This window comes from Lynx rufus, unplaced genomic scaffold (genome assembly GCF_022079265.1).
Source record: "Lynx rufus isolate CCGP_SWC_20201006 ecotype Redwood Valley unplaced genomic scaffold, mLynRuf1.p SCAF_9, whole genome shotgun sequence".
Taxonomy (NCBI): Eukaryota; Metazoa; Chordata; class Mammalia; order Carnivora; family Felidae; genus Lynx; species Lynx rufus.
The window spans coordinates 38,103,617-38,122,054 of record NW_025814897.1 but is presented as its reverse complement, the minus strand read 5'-3'; the positions used below and the strand labels follow the sequence as shown (position 1 = coordinate 38,122,054).

The 18,438-nt window shown below is 39.2% G+C and overlaps 1 protein-coding gene across 3 annotated transcripts in view; it reads right to left on the bottom strand.

Annotated features, from left to right (window-relative positions):
- The window catches only part of MTMR2 (myotubularin related protein 2), a 117,693-nt gene that overhangs the window by 49,861 nt on the left and 49,394 nt on the right, over window positions 1-18,438 (bottom strand). For all 3 annotated transcript variants that reach the window (XM_047071752.1, XM_047071753.1, XM_047071754.1), the window contains one exon: window positions 1,183-1,258. In XM_047071752.1, the coding sequence (XP_046927708.1) occupies window positions 1,183-1,258 (76 nt within the window). The remainder of the gene's footprint in view (window positions 1-1,182; window positions 1,259-18,438) is intronic.

The following is an 18,438-nucleotide window of genomic DNA, read 5'->3' as shown; positions in this document are numbered from 1 at the left end:
GCTGAGCAGGGAGCAAAAAATAAACTGGGAAGGTATTCAGTCAAGAGTTAAAAGCAAAAAGAAACATGTATCTTGCAAGAGCAAAGGAACTAAATGTACGGTAGGCAAGCCTTTTGACTTTCTTATTTTTACACGAGGGAATGACACCTCGCCAGGATAAATTAAGCATTTATTAAGTCCTTTTAAAAATTATAATTGAAATAAATGAAAGGTGGTGTTTCATTGGCTAGGAAACCATTTACTTTATTCTCTTAATTAATTACTTCTTATTTCAAGAGCGATGGTATTTTGTAGATTACCACACACATGTAATAAAGTAAAAGCCTGAGTACCAAAAAACAAAACAAAACAAAATTAAATGCTTGTTTCCAGTCCATACAATAAGTTAAGGCTTAGTTCTTTAGGATGCAAAAGAAAAGCAGCCATGGCAAAAGGTTTGCTTTGCAATGGAGATGAGATATTTTCATCCAAAACTCAGCCTAAGTTTATTCAGAGTAGAAAAAATAAAGGAAGCAGAACGTGTTTTGAGAAAAATTACTTGTACAAAGTGACAAGTCAATGTTTTATCTAGGCAAGCCAATATCTAACTGCAGTCATTTAAAATAATGAAGCTTTCTTTAAAAAATTCCGTGACAGGGAGTGCCTGGGTGGCTCAGTCAGTTGGGTGGCCAACTACAGCTCAGGTCATGATCTCTTGGTCTGTGAGTTCAAGCCCCATTGGGCTCTGTGCGGACAGCTCAGAGCCTGGAGCCTGCTTCGGATTCTGTGTCTCCCTCTCTCTCTGCCCCTTCCCTGCTCTTTGTCTCTCTCTCTGTCTCTCTCTCTCAAAACCAATAAACATTAAAAAAATTTTTTTTAATTAAAAAAATAAAAAATTTAGTGACAGTTGACAAGAAAAAGCCACCTACTTTCAATGAATGTAAAGCAAATGAATGTAAAGAGAAGCAGCAGGGTGTAATTCACTATGTATGTTTCCCAGTAGTCCAAGTACACACATGACCAGTAAGCGTAGTAGATCCAGGCTTACAGGACACACCAAATGCTAGGAAGACTGGCAGTAATGAGTGCAGTCAGACATAAGGTGTCTCGGACAGTGAGGCTGCTCTCTGTACACGGAGAGTATTGAACAGTCTGTATCCTCAGAAAGGAGAAGGAAATTCAACAAAAAATACCATTACAGACCCATGTCTTTAATATTTTCTCCTGGAAGCAAGGGTGGTTCTTCCATTTCTGCTAATTTGTTAGATTCCCTCAGGACCTGGAACGGAAAGGGGAGGAGGGAGCAAGAAAAGAAACATGTTTTATTCAAAGGCCAATTTTTCACACTGTATCACACACACTACCTGAAATCAAATTACAAAAACTATGGGCTGGCACGTGCCACACGTGAATCTGCTGTTTTTCTACAGGGCATTTACTGAGTGCCTACTTCATATGAGGTATCATACAAAACAGTTTACGTGTTTTCTCAATGAATCAATCCCACAACAGCCCTATAAGTGTAGGTCTTATTATCCTCATTTCGCAGATGAGGGAAAACAGGCCCGAAGTGACCATTAACTTCTTCAAGGCCACGTGGCTGACAAGTCAGAATCTAGATGTGAATCATAGTTTAGTGGACTGCAAAGCCTATGTGCTTTCCATTAAACCACGACCAGGGGCCGTAGTGCATTTAAACTCAGATAATATCAAGGTCTTATGCGGATCTAATGTTTAGAGAATTTGGAAATGATGGCGACAAAGTATCTTGTTGAAAAAGAGGTATTAATATATTACAATCATGACCAACAACTGTTATTGAATAGTTAGCTTACAAAGGATGCTACACTGGATTCCAAGGATGTAAAGATACAGATACACGGTTGCATAATGGATTTATGAAACAAGCAAGACACATACACACACATACACACACACACACACACAATTGTCATATGCTTCATATGCTAAATATAAATACATCCCCCTAGCTACCACAAGCCTCCCCACCTCCACCTCTTACACTTCTAGACAATAATCTTTATTGTCTCCAATTTTTTAGCTCATGTTAGTTCCTCAACATCCCGCAATGTGGTTTTGCCACCTAACCCAATCCTTCCAGGGAATCCACTTTCTTCCCAATAACTTTCTCATTATTATAGATAATGAACATTTCTCAGTCTTTATTTTTATCTCTCAACTACATCTGACCTCATCTAAAACTTGCCTTTTTTTTTTAATGTTTATTTATTTATTTTTTTTTGGGGGGGGGGGCAGAAAGAGAGGGAGAGAGAGAATCCCAAGCAGGTTCAGTGCTTTCAGCACAGAGCCCAACTCAGGGTTCGAACCCATGAACCATGAGATCATGACCTAAGCCAAGATCAAGAGTCAGATGCTTAACCAACTGAGCCACCCAGGTACCCTAACTTGCCTGCTTCTTGAAAGCACACCATCCTGTTAAACTCTTCCTTCTCTGACCATTCTTTTTCAATAAGCTTTATTTCCCTTTCCCCAACCTTCCCTGTTCTTCAGAGATTTGTCCACACCTCACTTTACTCACTTCCTGATATCTCATACGTTACCTATGGCTTCACCTAACTTCGGTCTATGCTGCCAGCTCAGATTTTTCTTGCACTCTAGGTTCCATTCAACCAACTGCTACTGTTCCTCCCCATCCAGATGTCCCCCAAACACCTTGAACTCCACAGATCTCAAGCTGACCTGTGTTCATACTTCACAAACGACACCAGCATCCATTTCGTTGCCTAAGTCACATCTGGGGGAGGGCTGAGCAGTGGTCTCTGTGCAGATTCAGGCATCCTGCTTCAACCTTGACTTGTTTCATTAGACTGAGAACCAACACCACTAGAAAAAAGATTCCCAAACACTTTTTAAGTAGCTTTTGACTTTTATTTCCTTTGGTCCAAAAAGCAGATGTAGAGTCTTCAAAAGTAGGTAAAAAGGAAGAGAAAACAATGTACTGCAGCCACTTTAAAGGTCACCTTCTGCAGGCCCTCAAACTCACTCAGGGCTCTCGTATGCATGAGCTCCTATCTGGCACTTACCACACCATCTACTTTCTTGCTACAGACTCTGAGAGAAGAGGTGTCATATCTTATACACTCTGAATACTGAATAGAAATATAACATGGGCCATATATGTGATTTTTAATTTTCTAGTAGTCACATTAAAAAAGTAAAAAGAGGGGTGCCTGAGTGGCTCAGTCGGTTAAGTGTCTGACTTCAGCTCAGGTCATTATCTCACAGTTCGTGAGTTTGAGCCCCACATTGGGCTTTGTACTGACAGCCTAGAGCCTGAAGCCTGCATCAGATTCTGTGTCTTTGTCTCTCTCTCTCCCCACTTGCATTCTCTCTCTCAAAAATAAGTAAACATTTAAAAAATTTTAAAGTAAAAAGAAACAGGCAAAACTGGTTTTAATATCTTTAATTTAATCCAGTAAATAAAAAATAAAATGACAATAAAAGTATTGTCATTTTGGCATGTAATATTTTTAAAAGTAGTAGGGGCACCTGGGTGGCTCAGTCAGTTAAGCAACTGACTTCAGCTCAGGTCATGATCTCGCGGTTTGTGAGTTCAAGCCCCGCATCGGGATCTATACTGACAGCTCAGAGCCTGGCACCTGCTTCAGATTCTGTGTCTCCCTCTCTCTCTGTTCCTCGCCTGCTCATTCTCTGTCTCTCTCTCTGTGTTTCTCAAAAATAAGTAAATGTTAAAAAGAATTTAAAAATATATTTTTAAAAGTAGTAATGGGACATTTTATATCCTTTTATTCATATTTTTTTTAATTTTTTTACACTCTAGAGTGTATTTTATATTATAGCATATCTCAATCCAGGCCAGCTACATTTCAATCAGCTATATTTCTAGTGGCGCTCATACTGATCAGTACTAACCTAATGAATCTAATCTTCCTGATGATCAAGCGTTCTTTAGTTTAAGTCAGGTGCTTAGGGAAGACTAGACAAAAGGGTTAGACATTATTGTCATAGCCCAATGCTCATCTAAGGCCAATAAAGTAGGAACTACAAAGAACAAATTAATTCTGTTTAATAAACTTATAATCTAACCATATTAATATTATACTTTTGAAAGTTTAACAATTTGTTTCATAAAGTAACCTTAATGCAATACCCAAAGAACTAAAATATATACACACACATATGATTTTTATATGCCACATTCTATAACTCCTAAAAGGTCATATTTTTGAATGGCATCTAGTTGCCAGTTCCTGATATAGCATTTTATGAAACCATAAAAAAAAAAAAAGGAAAGAATGAAGACAGAAGGAAGGAGAGACGAAGGATGAGGCAATGAAGAAGCAGAAAAACAGGATAAAAACTTGCAATATGAAAATATATAGACTTCCTGGGTTCAAATCCTGACCATGCCACATGCTAAGAACTCTTGGACAGAGTGTTCAACTCCTCTCTATGCTTCATTTTTCCCATCTATGAAATGATAATAGTCATGGTACCTCACAAAAATGTTAAATGAGTTAATACATTTAAAACATTTATACCAGTGCTGACATATAATATATACTTAAGTGTTTCTATTAATCGTCATAATAAAAATTCAGACCAACAACTGATAAGTGGAATCTGGTAAGAATTTCTAATTATGAAAACAACAGAACTGGATTGAAAGATACAATAACTAGCACACAGTATACAAAAGAACAAAAATCAAGCATGCTACACATGTGAAAGATCATATGAAATGCTTTATCTTTTGCCCATCATCTAACCACCTGACTTGGAAATACAAATATTGTATCACTTACAAAGCTGGGCAATAGTTGCTATACTGCACAGGTATACATCCTCGTAGCTGCCACAGTGTTGTTCCCATGACTTACTCTCTTCCTATATTTCTACACTCAGAAGAACACTGCACACCCCAGAAAACGTGTGTTGTAAACAGAAGTAGAGAGGGAGGCAGTTGTGGCACAGACACACAGTAGTACAGAAGGTGTAAGGTTTGTAAGTAAAGCTTTATCAAGTGAGAGGTGAGACCAGGAACTCATGCAGGCAGTCACGTTGAGAGCCATAGACTCTCTCACTCTTGTTCTGATGAGAATGTCAGAGAACAAGGCAATGAAGGGAAGCAAGTCAAGATCCCATTATCTGCCCAGAAAAGCTGCCCCCAGATGACAGATTTTTAACAGAAGGCATGCCCTAGAGGATATACAAAACAACTCACTTTAGAGCTGAAGATATAAAAAGGAACCCAAGTAAACAGAGCAGGGCCAAGGGCAATCTGGACCCTTTGTTGGCAAACACTGACTATGAACAAATCTACCCTTAAATAGAAGAGAAACAACAGGGCCTAGGAAAAAAAAAAAAAAAGATTATTTGACAAGGACAAGGAGTACCAGCTTGAAGCTCAACAAAAAAGTAGTCTTCTGAAAAGAATTCTTTTAGGCATTAGTAGAAACATTTACAAGCTATCTGGCATACACCCAAAAGGAAATAAACCATATTCCCTAAGAAATAAAACAAAGATATAAGGACAGACACAGGGAGACTAAGAGAAATGGTAAGATAAGGAATGATTGCAAAAATTAAAAACGTAGTAACAAAATTTGTGTTGGAAATAATAAAGAACTGAGTTGATTATTCAGAAAACAGCATTTATGTTGAGGACAAACATGAAAACTGCTCTAAGAATCTGTAGGAAAAACAGATAAAAGAGGTTAAAGTATCAATAAAAGAATTCTATTTCCTGAAGGAAAAAAATCAAGAGCAATAATCCAATACATAAGTGAAGAACATGCTTTTGAAATGAACACAGGTTTTCTAAGTTTGTTGATCAAAATAGTTTACCATGTTCCACATAAAAGTCAATGACAGGTAGGTCTAAGTGAATCACAGCAAATTTTTTGAACTGTTAAGAATTAAGACAACCTCTGAGAATACAGGCCAAAAGAGAGAGGTGGGGGAGGGGGGATGTCATGTACAAAAACAAGACCAGGCGAGCTTCAATTTATCTGGTAAAACTATATTCTAGAAAACAGTAACAAAATGTTATCGGATCTTTGTGAGAAAAATGCTGTGACCCCTCTGACATCTTTGACGGCAACAGGAAGTTATTCTCAGATATGCCAGGCTACCAAAAATATAACCCACATGTCCTGCTTTTAAAAAAGAAAAAAAAAAATTACCTGAGGTGGTAATTAAGCTGAAAAGGGGAAATCAAAATTAAAACTTACATATAAGAAATGCGAGGTATATAGTGAAGACTTCAGTTTTACATGTTAACTACCTTCCTGCCCCCCACCAAAATCCACTTACCGCTACCACAGTAACCTCTCTGAATCTTAGGTTCATCATTTATATTGAGATAATATCAACATCTACCTTACAGGTTTGTAAATATGAAATGAGACAGCTGCATCGTAAGGGGATTTGCAAGGTGCTATTAAAATGTAAAAAACACTTATTCACTTAAGAGAAGCATCACTGTAAGTTTTTACATCTCTTTCTACAATGGCCTAATCACATGGTGCTTTGTTCCTCTGCTCTAAAATAGACAGGGATTAATATTTGAGACAGCATGTCATAAATTTCCCTAACCCTTGAACTACTAACTTCTAAATTTAGCTACAAAACAGCAACCATCTTACGATTCTAGAGAAAACAGCAAGAAGAGCGATATCACCATGGCACCGTAAGATGGACCTCATTTTTTTTGCCCATTCACATCTAAAATTTGGCATCTATCCATGAACAACAACAAAAAATGCCTCCATGGGAGCAATGGAATCCAGCACCATAGGTCAAGGGACCCTGGAGGAGTCTCACCCACTTGTGCATCAGGTAATAGGCAGACAGAACCTGGTACAGGCTGTGGAAACCGCAGGAGCCTGTGAACTGACTCCAAACCTCCAACCTAGCTATAGCACCCGGAAAACACTAACTTGGGCAGACACCCATGAGTGAGAAAGCCTTTACAGAAGTCCAGGACTCTGGAAGAGAAGTTCCAACACTCCACTGGAAGGAAAAGGAAAAAATAAAGTTTTGGATACATAAAAGTTGGTAAGAGGAACTTTGCCAGCATCACCCCTCCCCACAAGGTTCCACAGATCAAAGAAAAAGCAGGTGAGGGATCCTTCCCATAGGGGAAAAGGGAGAGCAGTGAGTGCCCAGCTTCTCCAGCAGGGGACACTGCTAAAGAAACCCATCTCTCTTCTGCGGCACCCAAAGATTTAAAACAAGAGCTCCATGATGTGGGGGAATGGAGGAGTTCAGGAAAGAGCCAGATAAGAATTTCAGAAGGCATTAAAGGGATGCAGTTCTCCATTCTGGACTCCAAAAGGAAGCCAACCCATGAGTCACTGGGAAAACCTCCTCCAAAGATGCCCTCATCTAAGCCACAGGAATGCTCAACATCCCAAGTACCAAGTCAATGACCTCCTCCCTCTGCAGCCTACAAAAGGAACCCCCATCAGGCCATCAGCAGACTTCTCAGTGGTAATCTAGCCAGCAGAGAATGAAATGATATATTCAAAGTATTGAAAGGAAAAAATTGCCAGCCAAGAATACTTTATCCAGCAAAGGTGTCCTTCAGAAATAAAGAAGTAATAAAGACTTTCCCAGAAGAACAAATGCTGAGGGAGTTCATCACCACTGGATCTGCCTTAAAAAAAAATGCTGAAAGGATGTTCTTGAAGCTGAAATGAAAAGATACTAATAGTAACATGAAAACAAAGCAAAATATACAATTCACTGGTAATGGTAAATATAATAGATTCAGAAAACTCTGATTCTATAATAGGATGGTATGTAAACACTTAACTATATTATACAGGTTAAAGGAAAAGAACATTAAGAATAACTGTAGACAGTATAATTTCTTCATGAATACACAACATAAAAAGATGTGGGGTGCCTGGGTGGTTCAGCTGGTTGAGCATTGGACTCTTGATCCTGGCTCAGGTCATGATCAGGTTCATGAGCTCAATTCCCCCATAGGGCTCTGCACTTGTCCCTCTCCCTCTCTCTATGCTCCTCCACCCCCTTGCAAAGAAATTTTTAAAACTTAAAAAAAAGAGTTAAATTGTGACATTAAAAACAGAAAAGTATGGGGCTCATGGGTGGTTCAGTCGGTTAAGCGTCCAACTTGGGCTCAGGTGATGATCTCGCAGTTGATGAGTTCAAGCCCTGTGTTGTCAGGTTCTGTGCTGGCAGTGTGGAGCCTGCTTGAGATTCTCTACTCTCTCCCTCTTTCTCTGCCCCTCCCCCACTCACGGTTTCTCAAAATAAATGTTAAAAAAAAACTTTAAAAACAAACATAAAAGGTTTCATGCAATCTCTATCAAATTCCCAATGGCATTTTTCACAGAAATAGAACAAAAAAATCTTAAAATTTACATTGAACCACAAAAGACCCCAAATAGCCAAAGCAATCTTGAAAAAGAACAGAGCTAGAGGTATCACACTTCTTGATTTCAAACTATATTACAAAGCTGTAATAACTAAAACCATATGGTACTGGCATAAAAACAGACCCAAAGATCAGTGGAACAAAATACAGAGCACAGAAATAAACTCACACATATACAGCCAATTAATTACAATAAAGTTGCCAAGAATATACAACAGGGAATGGACATTCTCTTCGATAAACGGAGCTGAGGAAACTGGGCAGCTATGTGCAAAAGAGTGAAACTGGACCCTCTCTTATACCATACACAAAAATCAACTCAAAATGGATTAAAGATGTGAACGTAACTTCTAAAACCATAAAACTCCTCAATGAAAACACAGAGGGTTTTAGCTCCTTGACACTGGGATTGGCAATGATTTTTTAGATCTGATACCAAAAGCAAAGGCAACAAAAGCAAAAATAAACAAGTGGAACTATACCAAACAAAAAAAGTTCTGCACAGCAAAGGAAACCAGGAACAAAATGTAAAGGCAACTGACTGAATGGGAGAAAATATCTGCATATCTGATAAGGGGTTAATATTTAAAATATATGAAGAACTCATGCAACTCAACACTGTATTTGGAAATTTTTATGATAAAATATTAGGTGGGGGTGGAGTAAGGATTTTAAACTTGACCAGTCATGTAAAGGAAAATTACTGCAGGTCTCTGATAAAGGTAAATGGCACAGTCAAGAACATGTACAAAACTAAATATGATAAAGATGAAATTATAATAATCTAACAGAAAAATATCAAAATCCTGGATTACTCTGTGGTAGTAGAAATAAAAAGGAGTATTTGACACTTGTTGGAAGAAGTGATCAAATTTGACCCTAGGTTTACGAAACAAACACAAGCAATTATTTGAGTAATACTGGATGGTTTTTACTTGAGAAGAACTGTATCCCAGATATGTCGGTAATAGAAGAAATACAGATTCAACAAAGAGAGGAGTCAAGGTCAAAACAAGAGGACCACGCAAAAACAACAGAGGTCTATCTTCCTAAAATGGGGGCTGGGGCACGAAAACAGCCAAGCCAGACTGATTCATTAGGTTTTTCTGCATTAACATGGACATATCTTTGGTATAGAAAACGTCATAGAACTCTCAGATGAGAGGAGGAGAGAAATCCCTTGGAATACATAAAACCTGGTACAGATGAGATCCCAGCCTGCCTCAGGAGCTCTGGACGCCTATCAATAAGACAAGATGATGTAAGGTCTGCTCTTTGGTACCATTTAATATAATATTTAACCATTTTCTTATTACCAAGAAAAGTCTATTCATCATATTAAAATCTTACTGGTGAAAAAAAAACCCTACCAAACAGACTAAAATTTATAATTCTTTTATTCCCAAAACATAATCAGTTCAGTTCTGCTCTCTCTCCAATGATGTTATTGTTCCCCATTTTCTTCTATACCCACTTAATCAAACTATTTTCAAACTGCTCAGTAACTTTCCATGTGACTCTAAACCACCTCCCTTTCTCTCCCTCTCTTCCCCTTTCACTCCAATCAGGAAATTACTATAAAGGAAATTCAGAAACCTTGTGTATAATGATGATCTGGAAGGGAGCAGGTTTATGGGTCAGTTTTCACATGGAATGTCAGATGACAGAAAAACAGGAAAGAATATTTTGGAAATCTGCAAAACACTACATTATAATCACCTGAAAGGGAACAATGAGTCTGTAGAAATTACAAACTATCCTCTCTAGTTTCTTTATACACTCAAACTGTGAAGGAAAAAATTAAGTATCCATTCTTCATTGGATAATTCTTGTAAAAAGCTTTTTTAACATCAATTTTACTTTATTTTTTGCACAACTTGACTGACAAACCACAAAGTAGGCAAACAAACCATACAAACAAAATACTGAACGGGTAGAGCCACAAACTGGCATCTGGGATAAATCTTACTGGTTACATATTTAAAAGCACAAATTTGAGCACAGGATAGCCCTTTCTTATTATAACACTGCCAAGGACAATCTGGTTTTCTGTTGAAACCACAACTACCAAGAGCTGGATAACATATCACCATCAACGATTCAACAACCAAAAAGGGTAAGTATCTAAAGAGGAACAGTCTGGCAAGCACCATTTCATGCTATGAGTTGAACTGTTGTGTCCTCCTCTCCCCAATAAGGATAGGTTGAAGTCCTGACTGACAGTCTATGGGGATGTGACCTTATTTGGAAATACGGTCACTGTAGATATAATTAGTTAGGATGAGGATATATGGGAGTAGAGTGGCCCCTAAAGTGATATAACTGCTGTCCTTATAAGACACAGAGATACAGGGTGAATGCCATGTGTAGATGGAGGCAGAGATTGGAGTGATGGATCTACAAGCCAAAAAACACCAAGGAAAATTGGCCTTCACCAGCAGCTAGGGGAGAGGTACAGAACGGATTCTCCCCTAGAACCCTCGGAAGAAACCAATTTTGTCCCCTTGATTTCAGATTCTAACCTCCTAAAAAAAAAAAATTGTTTCCCATACTCTCAACACTTCTGACACTGTGGGTTTTTCCATAGGAAACAATTCTCCAAATCTCAGTGGACACCAGCTGGGTGTCCTACAATCCAATTATTACATTAACACCCACAAGTAGCACAGAACCCACATGCTAAGGGCTCGGTCCACAAGACTGCCCCCACTTGAAGCACCAATCTCAAGCCCTAGACTGTCACCTGTACTTCTGACCAGTCATCCATGAATCAGGTTCCCATGACTCCCTTCCCAGGTTCAATAATTTGCTAGAATAGCTAATAAAACTCAGGGAAACACTTTACAAACTACATTTGCCAGTTTATTATAAAGGATACAAGTGAGAAACAGCCAGGTGGAAGAGGCCCAAAGGCAAAGTACAAGGTAAGAGGATGGATGTAATTTCCATGCCCTCTCTGGACAGGCACATCATCGCCCTCCCAGCACCTCTAGATATTCACCAGTCCAGAAGCTCTCCAAACCTCTTCAGTTGGGATGTTTTTATGCAGGCTTCATTACTTAGACATGGCTGATCCAATCACTGGGCCATTAATTATTAAATCAACCTCCAGCCCCTCTCCCACTCCCAGAGAAGGGAGTGGGGCTAAAAGTTCCAAACCTCTAGTTGCTTTGGTGACGTTTGGTTCCCCCTGACAATGAGGCTTTCCAAAATCCTTAGAGGCTTTCCCCATCCTTAGAGGCTTTCCAAAAGTCACCTGGCTAACATTAACTCAGTATGGCTGAAAGGGGTGTGTTATAACAAAAGATGTTCCTTTCACTTTTATCACTCTGGGACTGCTTCAGGAACCAGAAACAGAAACCAAGTATTAGAATAAAAGATCTTCCTATGGCTTTTATCACTTAGTAAATTACAAAGGTTTTAGAAGCTCTGGCCAGGAGCTGAGAATGAAAACCAAAATATATATTTCCTATTATATATAGCACAATATCACACTCCAGAACTGTGAAAAAAATAAATTCCTGTGTTCTAAGCCACTCAGTTTGCAGTGCTCTGTTATAGAAGCCCTAAGAATGAATACACCTAATATCAGGAAAATTTTTCAACTTTGAATCTTGAATCAAATTTAAAAAAAATTTTGTTAATGTTTATTTATTTTTGAGAGAGAGACAGAGAGTGAGCGGGAGAGGAGCAGAAAGAGACCCAGAATCTGAAGCAGGCTCCAGGCTCCTTGCTGTCAGCACAGAGCCCAACACGGGGCTCAAACCCATGAACTGCGAGATCATGACCTGAGCTGAAGTCGGATGCTTAACAGACTGAGCCACTGGTGCCCTTTGAATCAAATTTTGAATGCAAGCTGTTCATAACTGTGAAAACTTGGAAGCAACCAAAAAGTCTTTCATACAATGAACGGATAAGCAAACAATGGTACATCTATGCAAAGAAACATTATTCAGTAATAAAAAAAAAAAAATGAGGGCCACCTGGGTGGCTCAGTTGGTTGAGCCTCTGACTGTTGATTTTGACTCAGGTTATGATCCCAGGGTCATGGGATCAAGCCCCACATCAGGCTCCATGCTGAACATGGAACCTGCTTAAGATTCTTTCTGTCTGTCTGTCTGTCTCTCTCTCTCTCTTCCCCTCCTCCCCTTCTCCCTCTCCCCCTCTCACCTGCTCGTGCTCTCTCTTACTTAAAAACAATGTGGGGGGGCACCGGGGGGGCTCCGTCAATTGAGCAACTGACTCTGGATAATGGCTTAGGTCGTGATCTCTCAGGGTCGTGAGATCAAGCCCTACACTGGACTCCACACTGAGCAGAGTCTGCTTGGGATTCTCTCTTTCTCCCTCTCTCTCTGTCCCTCTCCCACTTGTGCTCTCTCTCCTTCTCTCTCTCTCTCTCTCTCTCTCTCTCTCTCTAAGTAAACTTTAAAAAAATGGGTTATCAAGACAAAAGAAGAAACAGAGGAACCTTAAAGGCATACCATTAAGTGAAAGAAGTCAATCTGGCTATGTGTTAGAGGATTTCAACTATATGACATTCTGAAAAAGGCAAATGTATGTAGACAGTAAACAGATGAAGGGTTGCCAGGGGTTCAGTGAAAGGGAGGGAGAGACAAATCGGTGGGGCACAGACATTTTAGGACAGTGAAACTACTATGCATGATACAGTAATGGTGGAAACGTGTCACTATACATTTGTCAAAACCCACAAGCTGTGCAACACAAAGAGTGAACCCTTATGTAAACTAGGGATTTTAACTAAGAATAAAGTATCAGTATTGGTTTATCAGTTGTAACAAATGTGCCAAACTAATACACCATGTAAATAACAGGAGATGAGGGAGGGGTATTATACGGCTGCAGGGTATTAGACGGGGGAGGGGAAAATACGACTATTTTCTTATAACTGAGAACACTAAAAGAACCACAATAATGACTACTATCCATTAGCAACATCATTTTATAACAGAAAACAGATATTTAAAACCAAAAAGTTAGGAGGATATACTCTTGTAATACAGAACAGTCTTTCCTCAATAAAAGATGGCTCGTAACAGAATATCTGTCAAAAATGAAACAGAAGTAGATAAGTAGACCGATAAAATATTATCTCAATTACTTTCATTTCGCCTCACACCAAGGAAAATATCATGAACTGGCCTAGTTAACGTACTGCTTTTAGAAGATCATTATTCATTTAGTGTTTCTAATACCCCAGAAGAGAAGTAGTAGTGCTATTCCCATTTATAAATAGAGTAACTGCCCCCTGTAGAAGTTAAGCAACTTTTCCAAGGTGGCATACACCTTGCAACAGCAGCTGAACTTGAACAGAGGTAGGACTGTCCTAAGATTATGATCACAACATAACAGCATCCTAGAGCAACCGCACAGCAAGCAACTGACATGACGGATCGCAGGCTGAGAAAGAGATCAGGACCAGAGACAAGGGGTGGAAGTCATCCATAAAGAAACAACAGCTGGAGCTATGAGAATAAAAGAGAGCGCAAGGAAGAAAGAAGAAGGGAGCTGGGAGGTGAACGAGGGCTGAAGGGAACACTGTGGTCACCTCTTTGGCTGAGGAGAAAGGAATAGGAAAGTGTACAAAGGACGGGCATCAGAAAAGAAGGAAACCAAAATCTGTCACCAGGTTTGACATCTGGGGCCATCATCTTTGACTTCTACCTCCCCCTGATCTGCAACATTCAGGCAGCTTTAACACATTACAGCCACATCCTAGTACCTGTCCTTTATCAATTTTCACTTGGAATCATTCAAAGAGCCTCCAAACATGTTTCCTCGTTTCCATTCTACTTGCCTCTAATTAATACTACCTCCTTGTGTATCCACAGCTTCTTTACTCCTCCCCCCAACAATTCCCAACAGATGGGCACTTATACACACTGTTTGACTCTTGATTTTTTAACTGCCTTGAATATACTTTCACATTAACACATGGAGATCCACCTCTGTTTTCCGAAGACTGCATAGTATTCAATTAAAAACATATAAATTAGTCATCACCCCACCAAAAGACATTTCTATTGTTTCCAGACTTTTGTTATTACAAATTTTAGAATCAGCCTGTCAAGTTTTAACCATATTACTTACAGAATAAACAAAAATTAAAATCTGAACAATACTGAGCATCTTTTTTTTTAATTTTTATTTATTTTTGAGAGAGAGAGAGAGAGAGAGAGATTGAGAGAGAGAGACAGAGCGTGAGCTGTGGAGGGGCAGAGACAGAGAGGGAGACACAGAATCAGAAGCTAGCTCCAGGCTCCAAGCTGTCAGCACAGAGCCCGATGCGGGGCTTGAACTCACAAACTGTGAGATCATGACCTGAGCTGAAGTCAGACATTTAACCGACTGAGCCACCCAGGCGCCCCTATTGAGCATTTCTGTCAAACAACAAGGTATGTCTTTCCATTTAAGTATTCTTTTATATTCAGCAGAGTTTTAAAATTTCTACATATACCTTAAGTTTACTCTTGGATATTTTATATTTTTTAATTGTTCTTATAAATAGGATCTTTCCCTCCCTGATATTTTATAAGTATTTTCATAAGAGAAAGCTGTTGATTCTTACATATCAAACTTGGCTTTTAGTATGTCCATTATTTTTTTGTTGAAAGTTGGACATGACGACTAGGTAAAAAGTACTTGATACGCAGGCCTTCAGTGATGTGGTGGTAAGGTGTGGAGGTGGGAGGGGAAGTGTTCTGTAGTCCTAGGACTAAGTCCTATAGTTGTCAGTCTTTCAGTGAGCTTGTGCCCCTGGGTTGTGACACTCACAAGTTCTTAAGTCCCCACACCCACATCTCCCCAACCCTGAAGGTGGCTGACTAGGGGGTACTAGAATTTGTATTTCTCTTCCCCCAGGCAGAAGACTAGAGGAGGCTGGAGTTGGGTATTTCCCTTCTCCCAGGTCAGGTAGGCTCTGACAAAATCAGGCAGGATAGGCTAGTAAAACAGTTTCTCTCAAGGGCAGGCCTTATCCAAAAAACAAACAAACAAACAAACAACATTTTGGGGGTGCATGGGTGGCTCAGTCAGTTGAAGCATCCAACTCTTGACTTCGGCTCAGGTCATGATCCTGGGGTTTTGGGATCGAGTCCCACATCAGGCTCTGCACTGAGCGTAAAGCCTGCTTGAGATTCTCTCTCTCTCTGCTCATCTCTCCCCCCTTCTCTCTCTAAAAAATAAATAAATTTTTTTAAAAAGAGAGAGAAAAACAGAATGTTTTGAACATATTTCAAACTGGTTGTTTTTCCCCTCCCTCTGCCGAGGAGCAACAGAGATTTTTCTCACTCTTCAGTGTGAGAACCTGGTAGGGTTTTTGTAGGTAAAACTCACATAAGTATGTAGAACTAGTGTAGGGGTTCCCTGGAGTTCTTAACTCTCAGATTTGTCCATACTGAGCCCCCAGCAATTCATCAATTACGGTTGTTTTGATACTGGTTCCTGAGAAGGTTTCTGCTTGTGGGTTTCTGCTCTACCCATCTGTCCCATTTGGAGGTCAGCTATCTGCCCTGTGACCTCAGTTCTCTGAAGGATCTAAGAAGAGTTGTTGACTTTCAACTTGTTCTGCTTTTTACTTGTTAGGACAGAGTGATTGATGACTTCCAAACTCCTTTTTATAATCAGTCATTCAGTTAAAGTCTTTTGTTTCCAATAATTTTCACTCAATTTTGATTTCCAGGTAAAAGATATGCTTATTTTGCCTCTTCCTTTTCAATAATATGCCTACCATGCATTTCTCTTATCTAATTGCATTGGACAGTACTTACGTGCAATGTTAAATAACACACGCATGATAGCAGGTAATCTTATCTTGGTCTTTAGTGGGGCTACTTCTACTAATTTAATATTTTACTATTAAGCAAGATGCTTACATAAGTATTTACCTATTCTTTTCTAATTAAAAGTTCTAAAAACCTGAAATAGATGTTGAATTTTGCCAAATACCTTTTTATGTGCCTTTTCTCTCTATATAAAGATGATTATATGGAATCTTGTGTGTGTTATAACAGAAATTCTATCAGCAGCACTTTCATTATGCTTAATCTTGAAGTCTGAAACACTTCTTGTCTTCTCCAGAATCAGCACCATGTTAATTAGTATTCCACTTAATTAAATAACCTTTAGGTGCATACATTTTTCCTAATCTCCTCAATATCAATTGAATACAGTCAATATTATTTCTGTTGCATCATGAACATATTAAATATGCTTTCCCATTTATCAGCTTTTCATACTTTCTAATTTTTATTTTTATTTTTTTTTCAACGTTTATTTATTTTTTTGGGACAGAGAGAGACAGAGCATGAACGGGGGAGGGGCAGAGAGAGAGGGAGACACAGAATCGGAAACAGGCTCCAGGCTCTGAGCCATCAGCCCAGAGCCTGACGCGGGGCTCGAACTCACGGACCGCGAGATCGTGACCTGGCTGAAGTCGGACGCTTAACCGACTGCACCACCCAGGCGCCCCATATACTTTCTAATTTTTAAACAATCTCTATTATGTTTCTATTATAATTATTTGGCTCTTTTTACTAAAAATTTTAAGATATTTGGAGATTTTATTCTTTTAAGCCTTAAGGGGGTTAATAATATCTTCAAACCACATCAAGTTAATTACAAACCCAATGAACACACCATAGATGGAGTACAGTAGGCAAGACATTACTTACTAGAGCCTAGCCAATTGCTGGTAACATAAACTTGTGGTGAGCAGAGCTGAGGATCTTTTACTCTGATACCCAATCTTGTAAATGTCAAAGTAGAATTCTTTTTTTTTTTTTTTTAAGTGGACTTCACACCCAGTGTGGAGCCCAGCATGGAGCCCAATGCAGGGCTTGAACTCAAGACCCTGAAATCAAGACCTGAGTCAAGATCAAGAGTCAGACACTTCACCAACCGAGCTACCCAGGCGCCCCCAAAGTAGAAATTTTTATGGAAGAGTCTCTGTGTACCAAATACTAAGAATACGAGTAGTAAAAGTTCTGGTGATTTTAATTTTTTCCTTAATCCTATTTCTATTTCCCACAAATTTTTATTTCATTATACTACTTGTATAATAAAAAAAAAAACTAGTGTTGTTATAAAAGATACAAAATCTTACAAAAGAGAGTTAATGGTAATTTTGGGGAGAAAAGTTGCAGTAAAATGGAAATCATGACAGTTTGGACTGAAATCATTTCCCTATTAAGGATGAATATGAGACCACTGTGAATATTTTCAGGTGGATTTTGGTGGTTCTTTGATGACAGAGGTGAATTAGTGACTGCCTTCTGTCTTGTTTCTCTTCCAAATTTTCCTAATTTCTTCAAAGTTTTTTTCAACATTTTCTGATTATTATCCAAATATCTCCTATCAGGAAAAAAAAAAAAGATAATGGACTGGAATCACCTGATGGGGCTGAGTCTATTATTAACATACTGACCATGATCTGTTTCACTGAAAAGTAGAAGGAAGTACATTCCAGATGTGTGAGCTAGCATGAACGGAAGTAGGAATGAGCACATGATGTTTAAGGGACGATAACAAGAATCCCTATCTGAAGTGGTGGGCTTATGTTTCTGAAAAGATGGACATACAGTGTGACAGCTTTGATGGGACCAAACAGGGAGAACCCTGAACACAAGGCTTAAAAGTCTCCACTTTCTCAGAGAAACAGGGATCCCCTTGAAGAATTTTTAAACTAGGGTATCATATTATGAAAGTGATGTCAGAGGAGGATTAGCCTTATGGTGGTGCATTAGCTGAAGCAGAGAAAGGCAAGCCTACCAGACACAACAACTAGGGGACTATTAACAATGGAAAGTAGGGGCGCCTGGGTGGCTCAGTCGGTTAAGCGTCCGACTTCAACTCAGGTCACGATCTCGCGGTCCGTGAGTTCGAGTCCCGCATCGGGCTCTGGGCTGATGGCCCAGAGCCTGGAGCCTGCTTCCAATTCTGTGTCTCCTTCTCTCTCTGCCCCTCCCCCATTCATGCTCTGTCTCTCTCTCTCTGTCTCAAAAATAAATAAACATTAAAAAAAAAATTTAAAA